This window comes from Eleutherodactylus coqui, chromosome 6, assembly GCF_035609145.1.
Source record: "Eleutherodactylus coqui strain aEleCoq1 chromosome 6, aEleCoq1.hap1, whole genome shotgun sequence".
Classification (NCBI taxonomy): domain Eukaryota; kingdom Metazoa; phylum Chordata; class Amphibia; order Anura; family Eleutherodactylidae; genus Eleutherodactylus; species Eleutherodactylus coqui.
In genome coordinates, this window is record NC_089842.1 from 140,155,537 (window position 1) to 140,172,791 (window position 17,255).

General features: G+C 45.0%; 1 protein-coding gene across 1 annotated transcript in view; it reads left to right on the forward strand.

Moving 5' to 3' along the window:
• Positions 1-10,628, forward strand: part of LOC136632691 (branched-chain-amino-acid aminotransferase, cytosolic-like) — a 43,987-nt gene extending 33,359 nt beyond the window's left edge. Inside the window, exons 7-11 of the mRNA XM_066607741.1 lie at positions 1,283-1,425; positions 2,493-2,578; positions 4,393-4,533; positions 5,880-5,954; positions 8,107-10,628. Coding sequence (XP_066463838.1) covers positions 1,283-1,425; positions 2,493-2,578; positions 4,393-4,533; positions 5,880-5,954; positions 8,107-8,145 — 484 coding nt within the window. The 3' untranslated portion in view covers positions 8,146-10,628. The remainder of the gene's footprint in view (positions 1-1,282; positions 1,426-2,492; positions 2,579-4,392; positions 4,534-5,879; positions 5,955-8,106) is intronic.
• Positions 10,629-17,255: the final 6,627 nt, after the last annotated feature.

Genomic DNA, 17,255 nt, shown 5'->3' on the forward strand with positions numbered 1-17,255 from the left:
GGGATTTGTGCATCGCGAGACACACACATCTCGCACAGATATAAACCCCATTCTTTTGAATTGGTTCATTCACATTAGTAATGTTTTCCTGCATGGCACCGCGATGCAGGAAACAAATCGCAGCATGTTCTTTCTTTTAGCGATATTGCCCATTGCTGTCAATGGGGTTGGCGGGCAGCAGCGCCATGCCCATTGAAATCAACAGGTGAAGATCGCGAAGGAATCCCCCATAGCGAGGAGAGAGAGAGAGGGGGCGGAGCTACAGGGGATCTCCTAGAGATCTCCCCATATTTGGGGAGAGAGCGTTGGGGCTAGAGGGGGTTCTCTTAGTGATTCCCCATAGCCAACATAGAGGGCGGGGCTAGATGGATCTTCTTGGCTAGAGAGGAAACACTGAGAACCCTCTCACCCCAGCTTTTGGGGAAGCCCTGGGGTACACCTCTAGCCCCGCCCCTATCTCTCCAAATATGAGGAGATCCTATGGGAGATTCCTTCAGCCCCGCAGGGGTAGTCAGGAGGATTGCGAGGGTGATACTGGGCCATGAAACGCGACCTGATATAGCTCTCACCAGTGTGCAGGAGCCCTGATGGTGCTTTTGGACGGAACGATTATCGTTCAAAATAATCACTCAAACAAGCGAAAGTGAATGATCATTTAGTCTAAACGACCGGGCGACAAACGATAACTGTTCACTTTTTGTTTGTTCGTTTTATGCAGACATAAGAATCATCGTTGGCATGATCTACATTTGTAGGAGTTTATTTGCAGTGGTTAATATACTTGGAATGGGTCATCTGCAAATGGGAGGAGGGGGGGGGGGGCGGGGTCACGTGCAATTTTGGACATTCTCAAATGGGAGTATAGACTGGATACAGTACGAGGCAACGTGGACCTTGAGAGCATTAGATAGACTGCATAGGAGAGGCAAAATGTGTGTTTCAAGCATGTCTAATTTGCTAACTTACGTGCTGTGTAATATAAATATGCCTTTTTCGTATTCTGTGGGGAATTAAAAAGTTGCATTAATTTTTCAGACTGCAGAGAAATCCGGTTAACACTGCAATTCTACGTTTTCACACGATATCCATTTATTTTTTCATAAAGTGCTAATTTTTCTCCTAAGGCAGCTGGATCTGTGTCCAGTGATGATGATTTTTGTATCGGTAGAGACTCTTCAGTTGCTTTAGATAGAATTGGTTTTGCAACTAGTGATCAGTTTTTGTTTCCTTTTTATTAAATTCTAACTTTATTTCTGGTCCCTGAATATTTACTTGAATGCAGAAACTATGGGCCGACCATTTATGTGCAAAACGAAGCAACAAAGGAAGGCTGTCAGCAAGTACTATGGCTGTACGGGGAGGACCACCAGGTGACTGAAGTTGGAACTATGAACTTCTTCATGTACTGGATCAATGAGCAAGGAGGCAAGTCAAGTTTGTGTGACCTGCTTGGGGAAAAAAGCTAAAATATAGTTGCCCTGGTTGAATTTTTATTTTATTCTGTAATCTATTTTACTAACTTTTTTTTTGAGGGTCATTCGTGTTTTTTTGTTTTTTTTCTTCACACTTTACTGTAGCTGGGGCATTCATAGGAGCCTAAGTTACAGGGGAAAATATCCCCCCTGTAGTGAGAGGAGTAGTCCTTAATAGAACTGATAGGAGTCTGGTAGGACCCTGTAGCTCTGCTGTGACAAGCAGCACTCGGTGATCACCCAGCTGAATAGTGGCATGAACACTTCCCCTTTCTTTCTTTAGTATGTAGCACTACTGTATAGCCTGGAAAGAAGGCAGACCACTTCTCCCTTCTCCTCCGGGTCTTTGCTGTGTCTGACAGCTGAGGAACTGACCTGTTCCTGCTTAATTGCAAGGATCTTTGTTGGTTTCCGATAAATACATAGTTTTTTTTGTTTTGTCAGTTTTTTAGGTATAGTAAACATGGCTGGTTTCCTTTTTTAGAAAGGCCTTCTGCACACAGGCGGAAATTCCACGGCGGGATTTCCCACCGAATTTCCGCCTGTGCCCGCTGCCATAGGATTGCATTAGATAATGCAATCCTATGCAAATAGTTGCGATTTAACCGCGTGAAAACTTGTGCGGTAAGCAAATCGCGGCATGTCCTTCTTCTGTGCGAGCCTCACAGCGGCTCTCACAGATATGTCACTGGTGACGCACCAGCTCAGCTCTGCTGGGCGGCAGCCAGCACATAGCAGAGCGGAGGAGCCGGCAGAGCAGGTGAGCCACGGTGGTCACTGCAGGGGTACGGCTCGCATCCCGCTGCGGGAATTCTTGCAGCGCGATCTGACCCAGACGTCTGCAGGAGTGCCAAGGGGCAACTGTCCATGGGTGGGTGTGGTATTGCAGCTCATTTCTTGCATGAGTGGAGCTGAACTACAATATTGCAGGGGCAGGTGTGACACTATTTTTGGAAGAAGGCAATCTTTGAATTTCAATTGCTCTATTTCTAGTTCTAATGTGTTTTTGTCTGTTTGCAGAGACAGAACTTGTGACTCCACCACTCGGCAGTTTAATCCTCCCCGGAGTGACGAGAGACAGCTTGCTGGAACTGGCACGGCAGTGGGTGGGTTTCAGATCTACAGGTCATTTTTTTCAGATTTTATGAATTTATTGGAATGTTGAGAAAATGACTTAAAATCATAAGATACAGAGGGAAAATGTACGGTTTGAAGGAAAATGTCAGTGCTTCACTAGTGAGTGGTCCTGTCTGCTGGGGGCCCCATTGCTGCGAAGAACAAAAAGGGCTGCTGTGTTTGGTAAAGCACCCAAATACTACTTGGTGTTCACTACACCTTCTCATCGATCAGAATATACATGGCCGTACTGGAATGTTAGAAAAAATATCTGGCAGCTTGAATTATTCCCTCTGATGGAGAGTGATGTATGAGAGAAACCGCAAAGTGATCTTGCTCCCCTGTGCTTGGGACGGGTGTGGGTCACGGAGGGCAGACATTAGTAGTTTATAACATCAATATGCCATAAATGTCTACAGTGGGGGAAGCCCCCTTTAACCCATTCCCGCTGCAGGGCGTAAGTTTACGTCCTGGGAGCGGGGTACTTCCCGCAATAGGGCGTAAACTTACGTCCTGGAGATAGCGCGGGATCACATGTGATCCAGCGCTATCCCGCAGCGGGAGCCGGCTGTCAGTCACAGCCGGCGTCTCGCTGCAACAGCGGGGGGACATCAGAGATGCGCCCGCCACTTTTAACCCCTTCCCTGCCGCGATCTAAGTAGATCGCGGCAGGGAAAGAGTTCACAGCGGGAGCGCGGCTCCCTCTGTGTCTCCGGCCGGAACTCGCGATGTCATCGCGAGAGCCCGGCCTGTCACCATGGCAACAGGACGCCAGACACTGGCGTCCTGTATTGCCTATGCCTGAGATCGCTGTATGAGCGATAAGGCATGGGAGAGCAGTAGCTCTGCCATGCCTTATGACAGCGATCATCAGGGCAGTGATTAAAGTCCCTCAGAGGGACACAAACAGTGTAAAAAAAAGAAAGATTTAAAAAATGAATTAAAAAAAATGTAAAAAAAAGAGTAAAAAAACCATTTTTTATGCTTTTTCTCAGATTAGCATAAAAAAAGGTAAAAAAAAAATAAAACCCCACATATTTGGTATTGTCGCGTCCGTAACGATGCGTACAATAAGTTGCACATGCTTTTGACTGTGCACCGAAAAAAACGCTAAAAAAAAGCTAAAAAACTGAGGCAAAATGCTCATTTTTAGCATTTTGCCTCACTAAAAACGCAATAAAAGTGATCAAAAAAGTCGTATGTACGCCAAAATGGTACCAATAAAATCTACAGCTCGTCTCGCAAAAAATAAGCCCTCATAGAGCTCTGTACATCAAAAAATAAAAAAGTTACGGGACTTTGAATGCAGCAATTTAGAATAGAAAAAAGATTTCCAAAAAAAAGGGTTTTTATTGCAGAAAAGTGGGAAAACCTAAAAAAAATGTTAGAATTTTGGTATCGTTGTAACCGTACCGGTCTGCAGAAAAAATGGAAAGTCTCATTTATGCTGCATGATTAACGGTGTAAAAAAAAAATAAAAAAATCTATGGCAGAATTGATGCATTTTCTCTCTCTGCTATCATTAAAAAAAAAAAAATAATTTTACAATATAGTCTATGTACCCAAAATTGGCATCGATAAAAACTACAGTTCGCCACGCAAAAAACAAGCCCTTATACGGCCGCGTCCACGGAAAAATAAAAAAGTTATGGCTTTTGAAAAATGGAGATGGAAAAATACCAAAAAATCGCTTGGTCCTCAACGCCAAAATAGGCCATGTCATGAAGGGGTTAATAATTAATCGTCTTGTCACTGTGCATGGCACGCGCTAACTTCTGTCAGTATCCCGTGTTGTCTCCTGCAGGGTGAATTTAAGGTTTCCGAGCGTCCGTTTACCATGGCGGATGTGGTGAAAGGGCTGCAAGAGAACAGAGTAAAGGAGATCTTCGGAGCAGGAACAGCCTGCGTGGTTTGTCCTGTTAATCGGATCTTTTACAATAAAGAAGTGAGTACTGTGTCAATAAAGAGAAAATGGGACTTAGGAAATACAAATGGGGGTCTCTGTGTATGTTTGACAGAAAGGTATATTCTTTCAGCATCTTTTCTGACTCTTCTGTGCAGAACTCTTCTAGTTCAGAGATCTTCCATCTTCCTTATTTGCGTATGCAAAATGAACACTGAATAATACCTCTGCAGTGCCACCTATTGGAAGGCAGCATTCCTGCAAGTCGGTGTTAGACTTTTTTTAATACAAGCCTTATAACAATGATTGGGAATTGAAAAGTAAGCCAAAATCCAGACACAGCTGTTTTGGGGGTTTTGCCCCTCATCCTTGTGCAGTAGGTTTCTGGCTTAGCTTGTGAGAGGCTTGGGACGTCAGGAGTCGGGAGGGGTATAATTTCTCCTTAAGGAGAGCACCTAGAAGGTGAGTGAGGAGACTTATAAGTCATCCATGCTCCTCTGGGAAATATGCAAATAAGGAAGATGGAACAATAGCTCTGCAGCGCCACTTACTGGAAGGCAGCATTCTTGCAAGCCAGCATTCTTTCAAGCCCTGCAAGTCCTTAGAGACTATGCCCACATTTTTTTTGTCACTTTTCAATTTTGGGGAGAGCTAAGAAAAAAGTTGCAAATTTTAAAGTAAAATGATAGCATGTCACTTGTGACGCTTTTTGGTGTAGTTTTTACCAAAAACTAGTGTAGTTAGCGCTATATAGGGGCTATATATATATATATATATATATATATATATATAATTTGCATCCTCAAAAAATGTTTCTATCGCTCCTTGCAACACACATTGAGTATGAGTGACCTCAGTCCTTACTGTAAGAGGGCTAGTAAAAATTCCTCATACTTAAAGGGGTATTCCCATCTCCAGACATGTATGGTATATCTACAGCATATGCCATACATTTCCAATAGATGTGGATCCCACTTCTGGGACCTACATGCATCACCAGAAAGATTCTCCCAGACAATCGTCCCACCTGTATGCAGTGGTTGGGGGCATGGAAATAGCCGTACAGGCTATTCTACACTGTTCCCATAACGCCCATAGAAGTGAATGGGAGTTACTGAAACGGCATAGCACTGCAGATACTCTACTTCTATAATTCCCATTTATTTGTATGAGAATTATAGAAAGTGCATAAAAACTGCCAGATCAGCTGTTGCTGTACTCCCGACCACCAGCGGCCGCAGCACAGGGGCTGTATTCTTATCTCGGCCATGTTTGGCTGGGGGTACCCCTTTCACCTTCTGCGTGAAAAGCAATATGGGAAGCTGTATTACACATTTTATTATACAAGACCATTTTTGGTTGATTGCTATATAACTGTCATTTTTCAGAATTACCTCATACCTACTATGGAGAATGGACCTGACATAGCAAAGCGCTTCTTGAAAGAGCTTACAGACATTCAGGTATGCTTGTTATGCAGATTTCTTCAAAATATTGAGTTCCTCCCATATGACTTTGTAAACTGCTAACTAGAATCACACTGGAACCTGCCACCTCCTGTTTATTAGATGCTTGTCTACACTGGGCTACTTTTTCTACTTTTTTTAAAATAATAGTTTAGTATTTACAGCGCACAAATTAAATATACCATGAGAAGTTCCATTTTCAAGACTTTAACAAAGGGCGGACTCTTCAGATGTCATGTAGTGCAGTAATACCACCTTAAATGTCTGCTACTCGGTATTGATTTGCAGCCCTCTACACAGGGTCATCTTGGCCTTTTGCTATTAAAGGCACCTAGTAAATTGGTAACGCTCGGCTCTCTTGCTCTAATCCACCTCTTGCCCTCTCCTTTTTAATCCTATCCATTGTCTGTCATTTATGCATTTTCCTTCTGCCCACATTTTTAAGTCTGTGGAAGGTTGAGACCGTTCTGCTGTGAACACTAGATGGCAGTATTACCCCATTTTTCGGACTATTTTGATATCTTTTGGTAGTAAAAACGTGATAACCTGCAGATAGTTACCACATTGCAAAATGAAATTTGACAGAGAAGCCATAAAAAGCACATTTTTTTTATTTATTTAGTTCAACCTAGATTCTTCATGTAGCTGATAAATGTAACAGTAGGACAGCAAACCTAGACTTGGTTGACTTTACAGTGGAAATAAAAGGAAATCTGACATTTTTGAATCTGTTCCATTTTGGAATATTAGTAAAGAATACACAGTGCGGATGTTCCCTGCATTCCCTGTAGGCTGATTTCACGCAGGTGGAATATTTCCACAGTACGCACCACGAGACGCGGTTTAATCTGTTGCTGTGGAATTCCACTCCATAACCAACATCTCTAAGTGGATTTTGAAGCAAAATTTCGGACAGAATTTAACCCTTTCCAATCCACTGTCTGACGTCTAAAGACATTCTGATTGAAGGCTGTACAGCTTCAATGTTAGAAGACATCCAGCAGGGTATTCTTACTGTAGATTACTGTCCGCTTTGTTGTTGGGGGGGCCTCTCCAGCATGTCCCATTACCACTGTACTGGCTCTAGTCAGCAGATGGTGCCATTGTATAATGGTAGAAAGAGAAAGCCCCCAAGGAAACCTTGAATCCAAAATTGGATTGCAAAGGGTTAAGCCAGTGTCAATTCCGCAGTAAAATCCATGTGGAGGCTGCAGATTTTGGAAAATGTAATGAATTATCTAGTACTGCAGAAAAACTCCTCCCATCCCAGATGTAGCTCCTCAATCATATGGATCACTTGGAACCCTTCCTCATTGCCCTGGGGGGCACTTATGTAGCATGTGAGTTGGACCTCATGCGCCTAAATTAGTATTTTGCAGCCATTTTTTTCCCAAGCAAAAATAAGAAATGGCTACAAAAGAGGTAAGAATATTTCTTGCTAAACATGTTTCTGTGTTTTTAAGATCTACACTTGGCTTTAATTAATGTGTGTCCGAAGTCACAAGTATCATGGCTCCATCCATAAGTGCATTGTGCTAAAAAATCTTAAACCTAGGGCTCCTTCACTATCTCCCTCCCCAACCATGTAAAACCTGTGGATGCGAGGCATTTTCATGTGAAACGGCCTTGCATCACTGCGGGGATTAAGAGAATCCCCTGACGTGGCTTTCACACCCACACCCACAGCAGAGTTCTCCCATTGCTTTTAATGGGGCTGGCTTTGCTGCCACTGTCCCCATTGAGAACAATGGGCAATTATCGCAGAAAAATAGAACATACTGTAATTTCCCCCCCCCCCCCTACATAGCATCGCACTGCGGCGCCATGCAGGAAAATGGCACAATTTCCTCACCAGGGTGAAGGCACCCTAAGAAGTCTGTGACTTAGTCTTGGGTCTTAGATACTGTCTGACAACTAGGACAGGAATTGCAGTTGCCCCTTATGAGTGCACACCACCAACTCTATTGTAACACCGCTCCGCACTCCATGACACTGCGGTGATATGACACTGGTTTTGCTCTCTTATTAGGCAGATGTCCAATTATGAGTAGCTAATTAGTTGCCTTTTAGGTCCCGTAATGAATAGTTTTCTTAGTGTGATAATATTTTTGCGCAGTCACATCACAATGTTCTTTGTCTTTTTTTTCAGTATGGCCGCACACCCAATGAGTGGACCTACCTTGTGTGACACATAAGAAGGCATCACTAAGACTTGTCCATTCCAAAGCATCACAATCATTGACCTCTTGGATTTTATTTATGTGTTTTCCCTTGGGGCTCCTCTACCTCCAGCAGTCTCTTCATCCTTCGTTTTATAATCCTCCAACATGCTGGACAAGGGGCCTCTTTTATTTCAGTGTATTATAAGATTATCTTAGAGCAAACTCATTTTCACCGAGGGCCACATCAGCCTTATGGTTGCCTTCAAAGGGCCGATTCTAATTGTAAGACAGTAAAGTAAAAGTGAACCCCACAGTGGCCTGATTGGTAATAAGGTCACCCATAGTGGCCAGTGACGCACACCGTTCTGCACATACACACGCACAGACGCACATCATTCTGCGCATACATACACAGACGCACACCATTCTGCGCATACAAACACACACGATTCTGCGCATACAGACGCGCACCATTCTGCGCGCACAGACACGCACCATTCTGTGCGTCTGCACATACACACGCACAGACGCACATCATTCTGCGCATACATACACAGACGCACATCATTCTGCGCATACATACACAGACGCACACCATTCTGCGCATACATACACAGACGCACACCATTCTGCGCATACAAACACACACGATTCTGCGCATACAGACGCGCACCATTCTGCGCGTCTGCGCAAACACACGTACAGACGTGCACCATTCTGCGCAGAGACGCGCACCACTCTGCGCAAACACACGCACAGAAGCGCACCACTCTGCGCATACACACGCACAGAAGCGCACCACTCTGCGCATACACGCGCACAGAAGCGCACCACTCTGCGCATACAGACACGCACTATTCTGCGCGTCTGCGCAAACACACGTACAGACGTGCACCATTCTGCGCAAAGAGACGCGCACCACTCTGCGCAAACACACGCACAGAAGCGCACCACTCTGCGCACAGAAGCGCACCACTCTGCGCATACACGCGCACAGAAGCGCACCACTCTGCGCATACAGACGCGCACCACTCTGCGCATACACACGCACAGACGCGCACCATTCTGCGCGCACAGACACACACCATTCTGCGCGTCTGCGCAAACACACATACAGACGTGCACCATTCTGCGCAAACACACGCACAGACGTGCACCACTCTGCGCAAACAGACGCGCACCACTCTGCGCAAACACACGCACAGAAGCGCACCACTCTGCGCAAACACACGCACAGAAGCGCACCACTCTGCGCAAACACACGCACAGAAGCGCACCACTCTGCGCAAACACACGCACAGAAGCGCACCACTCTGCGCAAACACACGCACAGAAGCGCACCACTCTGCGCAAACACACGCACAGAAGCGCACCACTCTGCGCAAACACACGCACAGAAGCGCACCACTCTGCGCAAACACACGCACAGAAGCGCACCACTCTGCGCAAACACACGCACAGAAGCGCACCACTCTGCGCAAACACACGCACAGAAGCGCACCACTCTGCGCAAACACACGCACAGAAGCGCACCACTCTGCGCAAACACACGCACAGAAGCGCACCACTCTGCGCAAACACACGCACAGAAGCGCACCACTCTGCGCAAACACACGCACAGAAGCGCACCACTCTGCGCAAACACACGCACAGAAGCGCACCACTCTGCGCAAACACACGCACAGACGCGCACCACTGTGCGCATACACACGCACAGACGCGCACCACTGTGCGCATACACACGCACAGACGCGCACCACTGTGCGCATACACACGCACAGACGCGCACCACTGTGCGCATACACACGCACAGACGCGCACCACTGTGCGCATACACACGCACAGACGCGCACCACTGTGCGCATACACACGCACAGACGCGCACCACTGTGCGCATACACACGCACAGACGCGCACCACTGTGCGCATACACACGCGCATACACACGCACAGACGCGCACCACTGTGCGCATACACACAAACACAGGGATCCCACCCTGTAGCTGCTCCTCCTCGGCGTCGCTCTCCTTGCTGCAGAGATCATATTCTCTGCACTCTTCTTCCATCCTCCGCAGCTGTTGTCAGTCTGCTATCGGCACTTCTCTATTACTGTCTGCACTAGACAGAACAAGTCAAGAGAAGATCGCCTACTGACAGCAGCACGGAGGTGAGGGAACTTACTGCACAGCCGGCAGGCCACAGAAAAGGAGGCAGCGGGCCTGATTCGGCCCGCGGGCCTTGTGTTTGACACCTGTGTCTTGGAGGATTTAGAGATGCCGTCTGACTGTAGATTAGTAGTCTATGATGGTGGTGCAGGCTTTTTCTCATGTGTACTGTCCGCTCTGTAGTTTACACGCATGGACGGTGCTACAGGAATACAACTTCAATGGATCTTCCTAGTCGCTGCTACGCACAAGGCTCTGCGTTCTCCCAGCAATATGATTAAGAACTGGTGTCTTCTCAGTCTTATTTTTACTCTCCGCTATTAAACTGCGCAAGTCACTTTCAATGATGTCCTGTGTGTCATATGTCCTTGTTGCTTTTTTTTTTTTTTTTAGTGAGTCTTAATACGTTGCAAACTCGCAGACCAACACTAGATGGCGCACCTGGGGAATAAATGCCAATAACCGGACTGTAAATGTTCTGCAGCAGTTATGGCTTACTGCAAGGACCTTTCACACAAGACAAAATAGTATGCAAGATGCAGATTTTGTCAATTAAGGCTGATTTTGTTGCATTTTTAACTGCAGATTGCGTTTTGCAGAATTTATTGCATTTGTTTCCACAGACCTTAATGTCTGAATTACATCTCCTGTATGTTAGAAATCGGCAACAACCATTCTGCAAAACATCCTTAATTCCGCAGAAGGCTTTTTTGCTTGCTTTGTTGAAGTAAACGTGCAGATTTTAATAGGTGCAGAATTCCAGCCCTATAAGGATAACATTGTGACGCAAAAGTGTCCGCGCCGACTAATTCTATCCCGACTAATTCTATCCCTAAGGCTGCCTGTCCACAGATGGGTTTTCATAACGATAGTCCGGCCGCGGGGAACGCAGTGAAAGCTCTCCATAGCATTGCTATGGAGAGCACTTGCACCCCTGTCCACAAGTGGAGAATCATTGCGATTCATCCCTCGCGGCCGGCAAATTGCAGCATGCTGCGATTCTCCTTGGTCAGCCTATCTGTCAGACTGGCTGACCAGCGGAGATCCGTCTGCCGGCTCCTGCTCTTGGACAGGCAGCCTTATTCAGCAACTTTCAAACAGGTTTTGAAAAGTAAGAAGAATAGTGCCAGAGTTAATTTGGATACTATATTTTCAAAACCTAACGAATCTTTCATCAAATCCCTTTTAATTAAGATGTTTGTAAGACACCTTGACGGGCATTTGTGTTCTAAAATGGCAAAGAAAAAGAAAAATGCATCATTAAATATACATCTTGAAATGTATAAACCAAATACTTTTATAGGAGCCATGAAATTCTTTGAAATAAGTTTTTGCAGAGTTGAAATGCGCATGTAGTGCCAACCACAATACCCTGGTGTCACAAATGTTGCCCACCAAGTGTCCTCTGCAGCTGTCACAATCTGGATCTTCTTCGGCAGGTCTAGGACTCCTAACCCTCCTTTGGATTTTGGGTGGTAATCCAAAGTATGCATTGGGGATCAGGCCCTAACTAGCAACCTGATGGAACAATGCAAGGTGTTCTTTTTCTCCACTCAGTATGTCTCCATTGGTCCCTTCATTGCCCTTCTTTACACCACATAGAAGGGACCTTTAACCACTTCACCACCCTAGACAACTGTAGAGAGAAGGAGAATGTCCCCTTGGTGTTGTGGCCTTGTCTCTGACCTATAGTATATTAGCACATCACTTCTGGTAGGTAGGATGTATATATGAACGGCACCTCTCTACATAATTGGCACATTGTGTTGTGAGAACAAAGCCTTGTAGACCTACGATATGCTGCAAAGGTAGTGCACTTCTAATTGGCTATGGGCGTTAAAGTAGTCTCTACCATGGTGCTCCATAACACTGCTAGCTGACCACACTACCTCCTACAAGGCTTCCTGCATAGGCGAGCGCGCTATCGGGCTGTGATACTCGGCCCGGTAACGCACTTGTGAACGTGTGAGGTACCTGCGGATGAGACCTTTTTCAGGCAGAAATGCCTCCCTTTACTTTACTTGGCTACTAAACACTAAGTCCTGGTAGGACAGGTAGCTTAGCACCTATCTCAGCTCTCCTTGCTCCCCTGCCAGTGAGTAATGATTACCAGCACTATTAACCCCTGCAAAAAGGACCACCGACAGTAGAATGTGTGGTTATCACTGCTGAGGTAGGATCTACACTGCTGTGTGAGCCCAATGGAGCTCCTGCCCCACTATGAAGAGGCAGGGAGCACCGAGGAGATCGGCTGCTGGTAACACCTGTGTTGGGCTCACAAAGGTATTCCGGAATCTATTTATCCTACCGAATACCCTGGTTATTCACTATTTATTTTTTTCTAATTCTCAGTCAACTCGTTTTAGGCCTCTTTCACACCGGCAACAGCGGTATCGCCGCAAGAAAATCGCAGCTGTGTTCTATGTGATTAGCGCTGCGTTTTCTTGCGGCAATATAGCAATTTCGTGTTGCTACAAAGTCGCACAACTTTGTAACGCTCTTTTGCTGGTTTTTCAGGGGAGCTTAAAATATAAGCCCTACCCAAAAATAAGCCTAGCTGCAGAAAAAAACCAAATACATCATCTAAGAGCTGTCAGCTCTGCCGCATCTTCTCCCCGGCACTTGTCTTCAGGCATCTTTCCCTGGTCAGGGATTTGAAAATCCCTGCCAGAAGCGCTGCATCTGATTGGCTGAGCCACAGTACTCAAGAGCCAATCAGAGCCAGCGCTCGATGAACGAATCACAGCCATTTAAAGACTTCAATGGATGCTTGTGATTGGCTAATCAAGCTCTGACTCTGATTGGTAGTAGCATTTCAGTCAAGGAAAGTGCTACTAGTATTACTGATCTACATCACGGCTAATAGCAGAACTAGGTCTGAAGGAAGAATGCACAGGAAACTTGGTTAAAAGGGTTGTACCAAAACCTAAAATCATCCTGTATGCACAGGATCGGGGACAACTTTATGATCAGTGGGGGTATGACCGCTGTGATCCCAAGAACAGGAGTCCCGATGATCCCCTTGTGAATGGAGCAGAGGATGTGCATGTGCGCTGCTGCTACATTCATTTGTCTGTGTCGTAAATTGCCAAGTATGAGTGCTCGGCAATCTCTGACAATGTCATTGAGATAAATGGAGAAGTGGCACGTATGCGTGTCGTCCTCCATTCCTGCGGGGACTGTTGAGACCCTGTTCTTAGGATTGGTGGAGGTCCCAGCAGTTGGATCCCCACGATCATAATGTTGTTCCCTATCCTGTGCATACAGGGAAACTTTTAGATTTTGGTACAAACCTTCCAACCGCTCCAACTAGCACGACAGTAAAGCGAAGTTACAGACAGTCAAGCTAACAATTAAGCTGTCTGACTCCAGAAATAGAACTGTGTTAATATGTCCATAGGACTTGGCTAATTTACTATGGAAGGGGAAGCATCTTTTTTTAGACACTGGATACCTCTTGTTGCTGATTTACCAGGTAAGAGACCTGGTCAGCGTCTGCGGCATTAACTATTTATTCTAACTTGGTGTCAACATTTCTTTACTACATTTACAAGAGTCAATGCAAATGTGGAAGATTACTAGGAAATGCTAATCACAAATCCCTCTCAACATTCATGTAACTGGTTCTTGGGCATCATACATACAGCAAAGCCATATACAGTCACTACATAGTACTGAGTTGTAGGCACATCCTATGCTGCTATATGGTCCCTTTTGTAGACCACCATAATACTGTGCACGATGGAGAATGTAACACATTTTTTATTTTTTTGTTAGGGCCATATAGTCCCACACATGTCTACGGGTGCTGCCTTACAGCTCTGCACAGCTAAGAGGTTGCACAGAGCCGTAACCTGGCTGTGCATGTGAGGCCTAGGTTCACATATACTGCTAATTCATATAGATATAGCAGAACTTAGTTTATTATTGCACAAACGCAATTCATTGTCTATAGTTTTCCTCAGCAGCGCAGGTAAATCAGTAAAAACAAATCTCTATTTTGCTCATCCTATCTTGTAAATATGTTTTAAACAATATATTAAAACTCTAGAAAAAGTTCACGTTCTTTTTATGGTAACTCAGCTTTAGCTAAAACTTTGCTAAAAGTTCAGTTCGATGCGAACTTGAACCAAGCCTTTAGCAGAGTGTGACCTGAAACAGGGTTCTACTGGTTTGCATAGCATTTTTTTTTTCCTGCTCTGTTTAAGAGTGGGTTGCATATGAATCGCCACCCATATGCAATGTATTGCATATAAACAGCGTTTGCATCCGTGCCCATACAAACGTATATGGCTCAAGCTGCGTGATATGCAGAGAAATAGAACATGCTGTGATTTATTTTTTTCATGCTAATGTGAACAGGTCAATGAAAATCTATTTACTTTCACTGACTCCATTCACTACATGTCGTGGCTATAATAAGTGCCGAAATCACGGTCGTGCGGCTTCACATGGTCGTATTTGCATGCGCAATATGCAGAGAATAAAACCAATTGGTTTCAATGGGTTTTTTCACATTTCCGTATTTTGCGTGCGCATTTCAGTTGCACAAAAATAATAGAACATGTTCTATTTTTCTACGTAGTTGTGCACCAAATAAGTCCATAGAAGTCAATTGGGGTGTGTGCAAATACACGCATAATACGCAGTGGGATGCCTGAAACGCTACATAATTGCGCTAAAAGAGCACATCTGGAACTAGTTAGTCAATTCAATCAGTGTGTTTGTTTTCCTGCGCGCAAATGAACATGCCTTGCAAGAGGAAAAAGTACTGTAAAATACGCCGATGTGCGCACAAAAAATGAACACACCATTCAGGCATGAGCAAATGCTCTTATACTCATGCGAAGTCAGCAAAAAAGATGGAAAAAAAGAGCACATGGTATATCAGCAGCAAATGGGCAGACCTTATTAGCAGCAGAGGTGTAATGGAGGGGGTGCAGGGGGAGCAGTTGCACTCTAGCCCTGGTGCCTTAGGGGTGCAAAGTCTCCTCTACTACAAAGAAGTTGGCAGTATCATCAATGGCGTGGGGTGGACAGATTTTGTATTGGGCCCAGGTTGTGTCCCTGATTAGGAGTGTGTGGCCAAAAAAGGCCTTAAAATATTATCCAATTAATGTTTTACTTTTTCCATTTCCATGTAGACTGATGAAATATTTGGCATGTGATCTTGGAGCGTGTTCTGTTTGGCAGTAGTAAAGGTCTGCCATGGCTGGAGAGATGACGACATTTCAGGTCACAGTCTGTGATGTGTTTTTTAGGAATACTTAGAATATGCGTTGCTTTCATAGAAACATTCATTTAAAGATTACATTGTACATTTTAGTGGCAAATGTCTACAAAGCAGACATGATAGAGTTATGGAATGAGGAATGAATAAATGCTGTGACGTGAATGATCCCGGACACAGCTGCCTCTGTACAAGCTGAATTATGTCAAAGTACAGAACTATTTCCTATGATGCAGAACTTTTAAAGTTCACCTGTCTCTTATACATAGAGGAGAAATGACTGCCGCGAACCGTTAACATCACTCAAGGTCTGACGCATTCGGAAGTTAGTGATGACACTCCCCTGAGTAGATTCACAATAGATCTGAGTCAGACATAACCCCAAGACCGTACAGAGCATTATTGTGAAATTCTAGCAAGCTTTAAAGGGATTGTCCAGGGTTAGACAAACATGGCTGCTTTTTTTTCCCAAAAACAATGCTACCCTTGACTATAGGTTGTGTACGGTATTGCAGCTCAGCCGCATTGAAGTGAATGGGGCTCAGATGTAGTACTACAGCAAACCTGTGGACATAAGTGCTGCTGTTTTTGGAAGAAAGCAGCTATGTTTCTCTAAGGGTGCATTCACACGAACGTATATCGGCTCGGTTTTCACGCCGAGCCGATATACGTTGTCCTCGTGTGCAGAGGGGGGAGGATGGAAGAGCCAGGGCCAGGAACTGTGCTCCCGCCCCCTCTCTGCCTCCTCTCCGCCCCTCTGCACTATTTGCAATTGGGAGGGACGGGGCGGGGCTAATTCCCGGACCTTAGCCCCGCCCCCGTCCTGCCTCCTCTCATTGCAAATAGTGCAGAGGGGCGGAGAGGAGGCAGAGAGGGGGCGGGAGCACAGTTCCTGGCCCTGGCTCTTCCATCCTCCCCCCCTGCACCCGAGGACAACGTATATTGGCTCGGCGTGAAAACTGAGCCGATATACGTTCGTGTGAATGCACCCTCATCCTGGAAAACCCCTTTAATTGATGTAGAAAGTGTAAGTGCAGATATTATATCAGAACCATAGAATGAATTGGCACCAGTCTGGAAATCCAAAATCTGTGAAAGGGCTAGTTCACATATGCTAATCCCTCCATCTCTGATGACAAAACTGATCCCATTGATTTCTAGTTTTGCATCCAGTGGCAGCAGTTTGGCTTCCAGACAGCGACCTGAGCTAGACAGAGAATCATATGCAAATGTGACTACAACCTTTGTACTCACGGAAGGTAGAGGGGGGACTCGCTCTCTTGGCTTGTCTATCTTGGTAAAAAACTTTAGCATGTGTTTTTTCTTCCCATGTACATAACTTTACATTTATCAGTGTTAATCCTCATTTGCCACTTTCTGCCCCCAATATACCAAGATCCATGTACAACTGCCTTGCATCCTCTCTTTTGCTAATTACTTTATATAATTTTGTATCATCTGCAAATATTGATAGTTTACTTAGGAAGCGTCAGACTATTGTGAGGCTCAGTGGTCAGTGTGAAAACTGCAAGAATTCAGGATTATTTTCCACTATATTAACATGGAAAATTACAAAAGTATCAATGAATATATTTTTCTAGAAATACATGTTTTACAAAAAAAAATCTAAACAATATTAACAGTAATACATTTTCTGATGCTGCATTCCCTTTGATACATAGGCAGCAAGCTCCCCATAGTGATGGCTGCTGGCAGACAGGCTATATTGGAGATCAGTAAA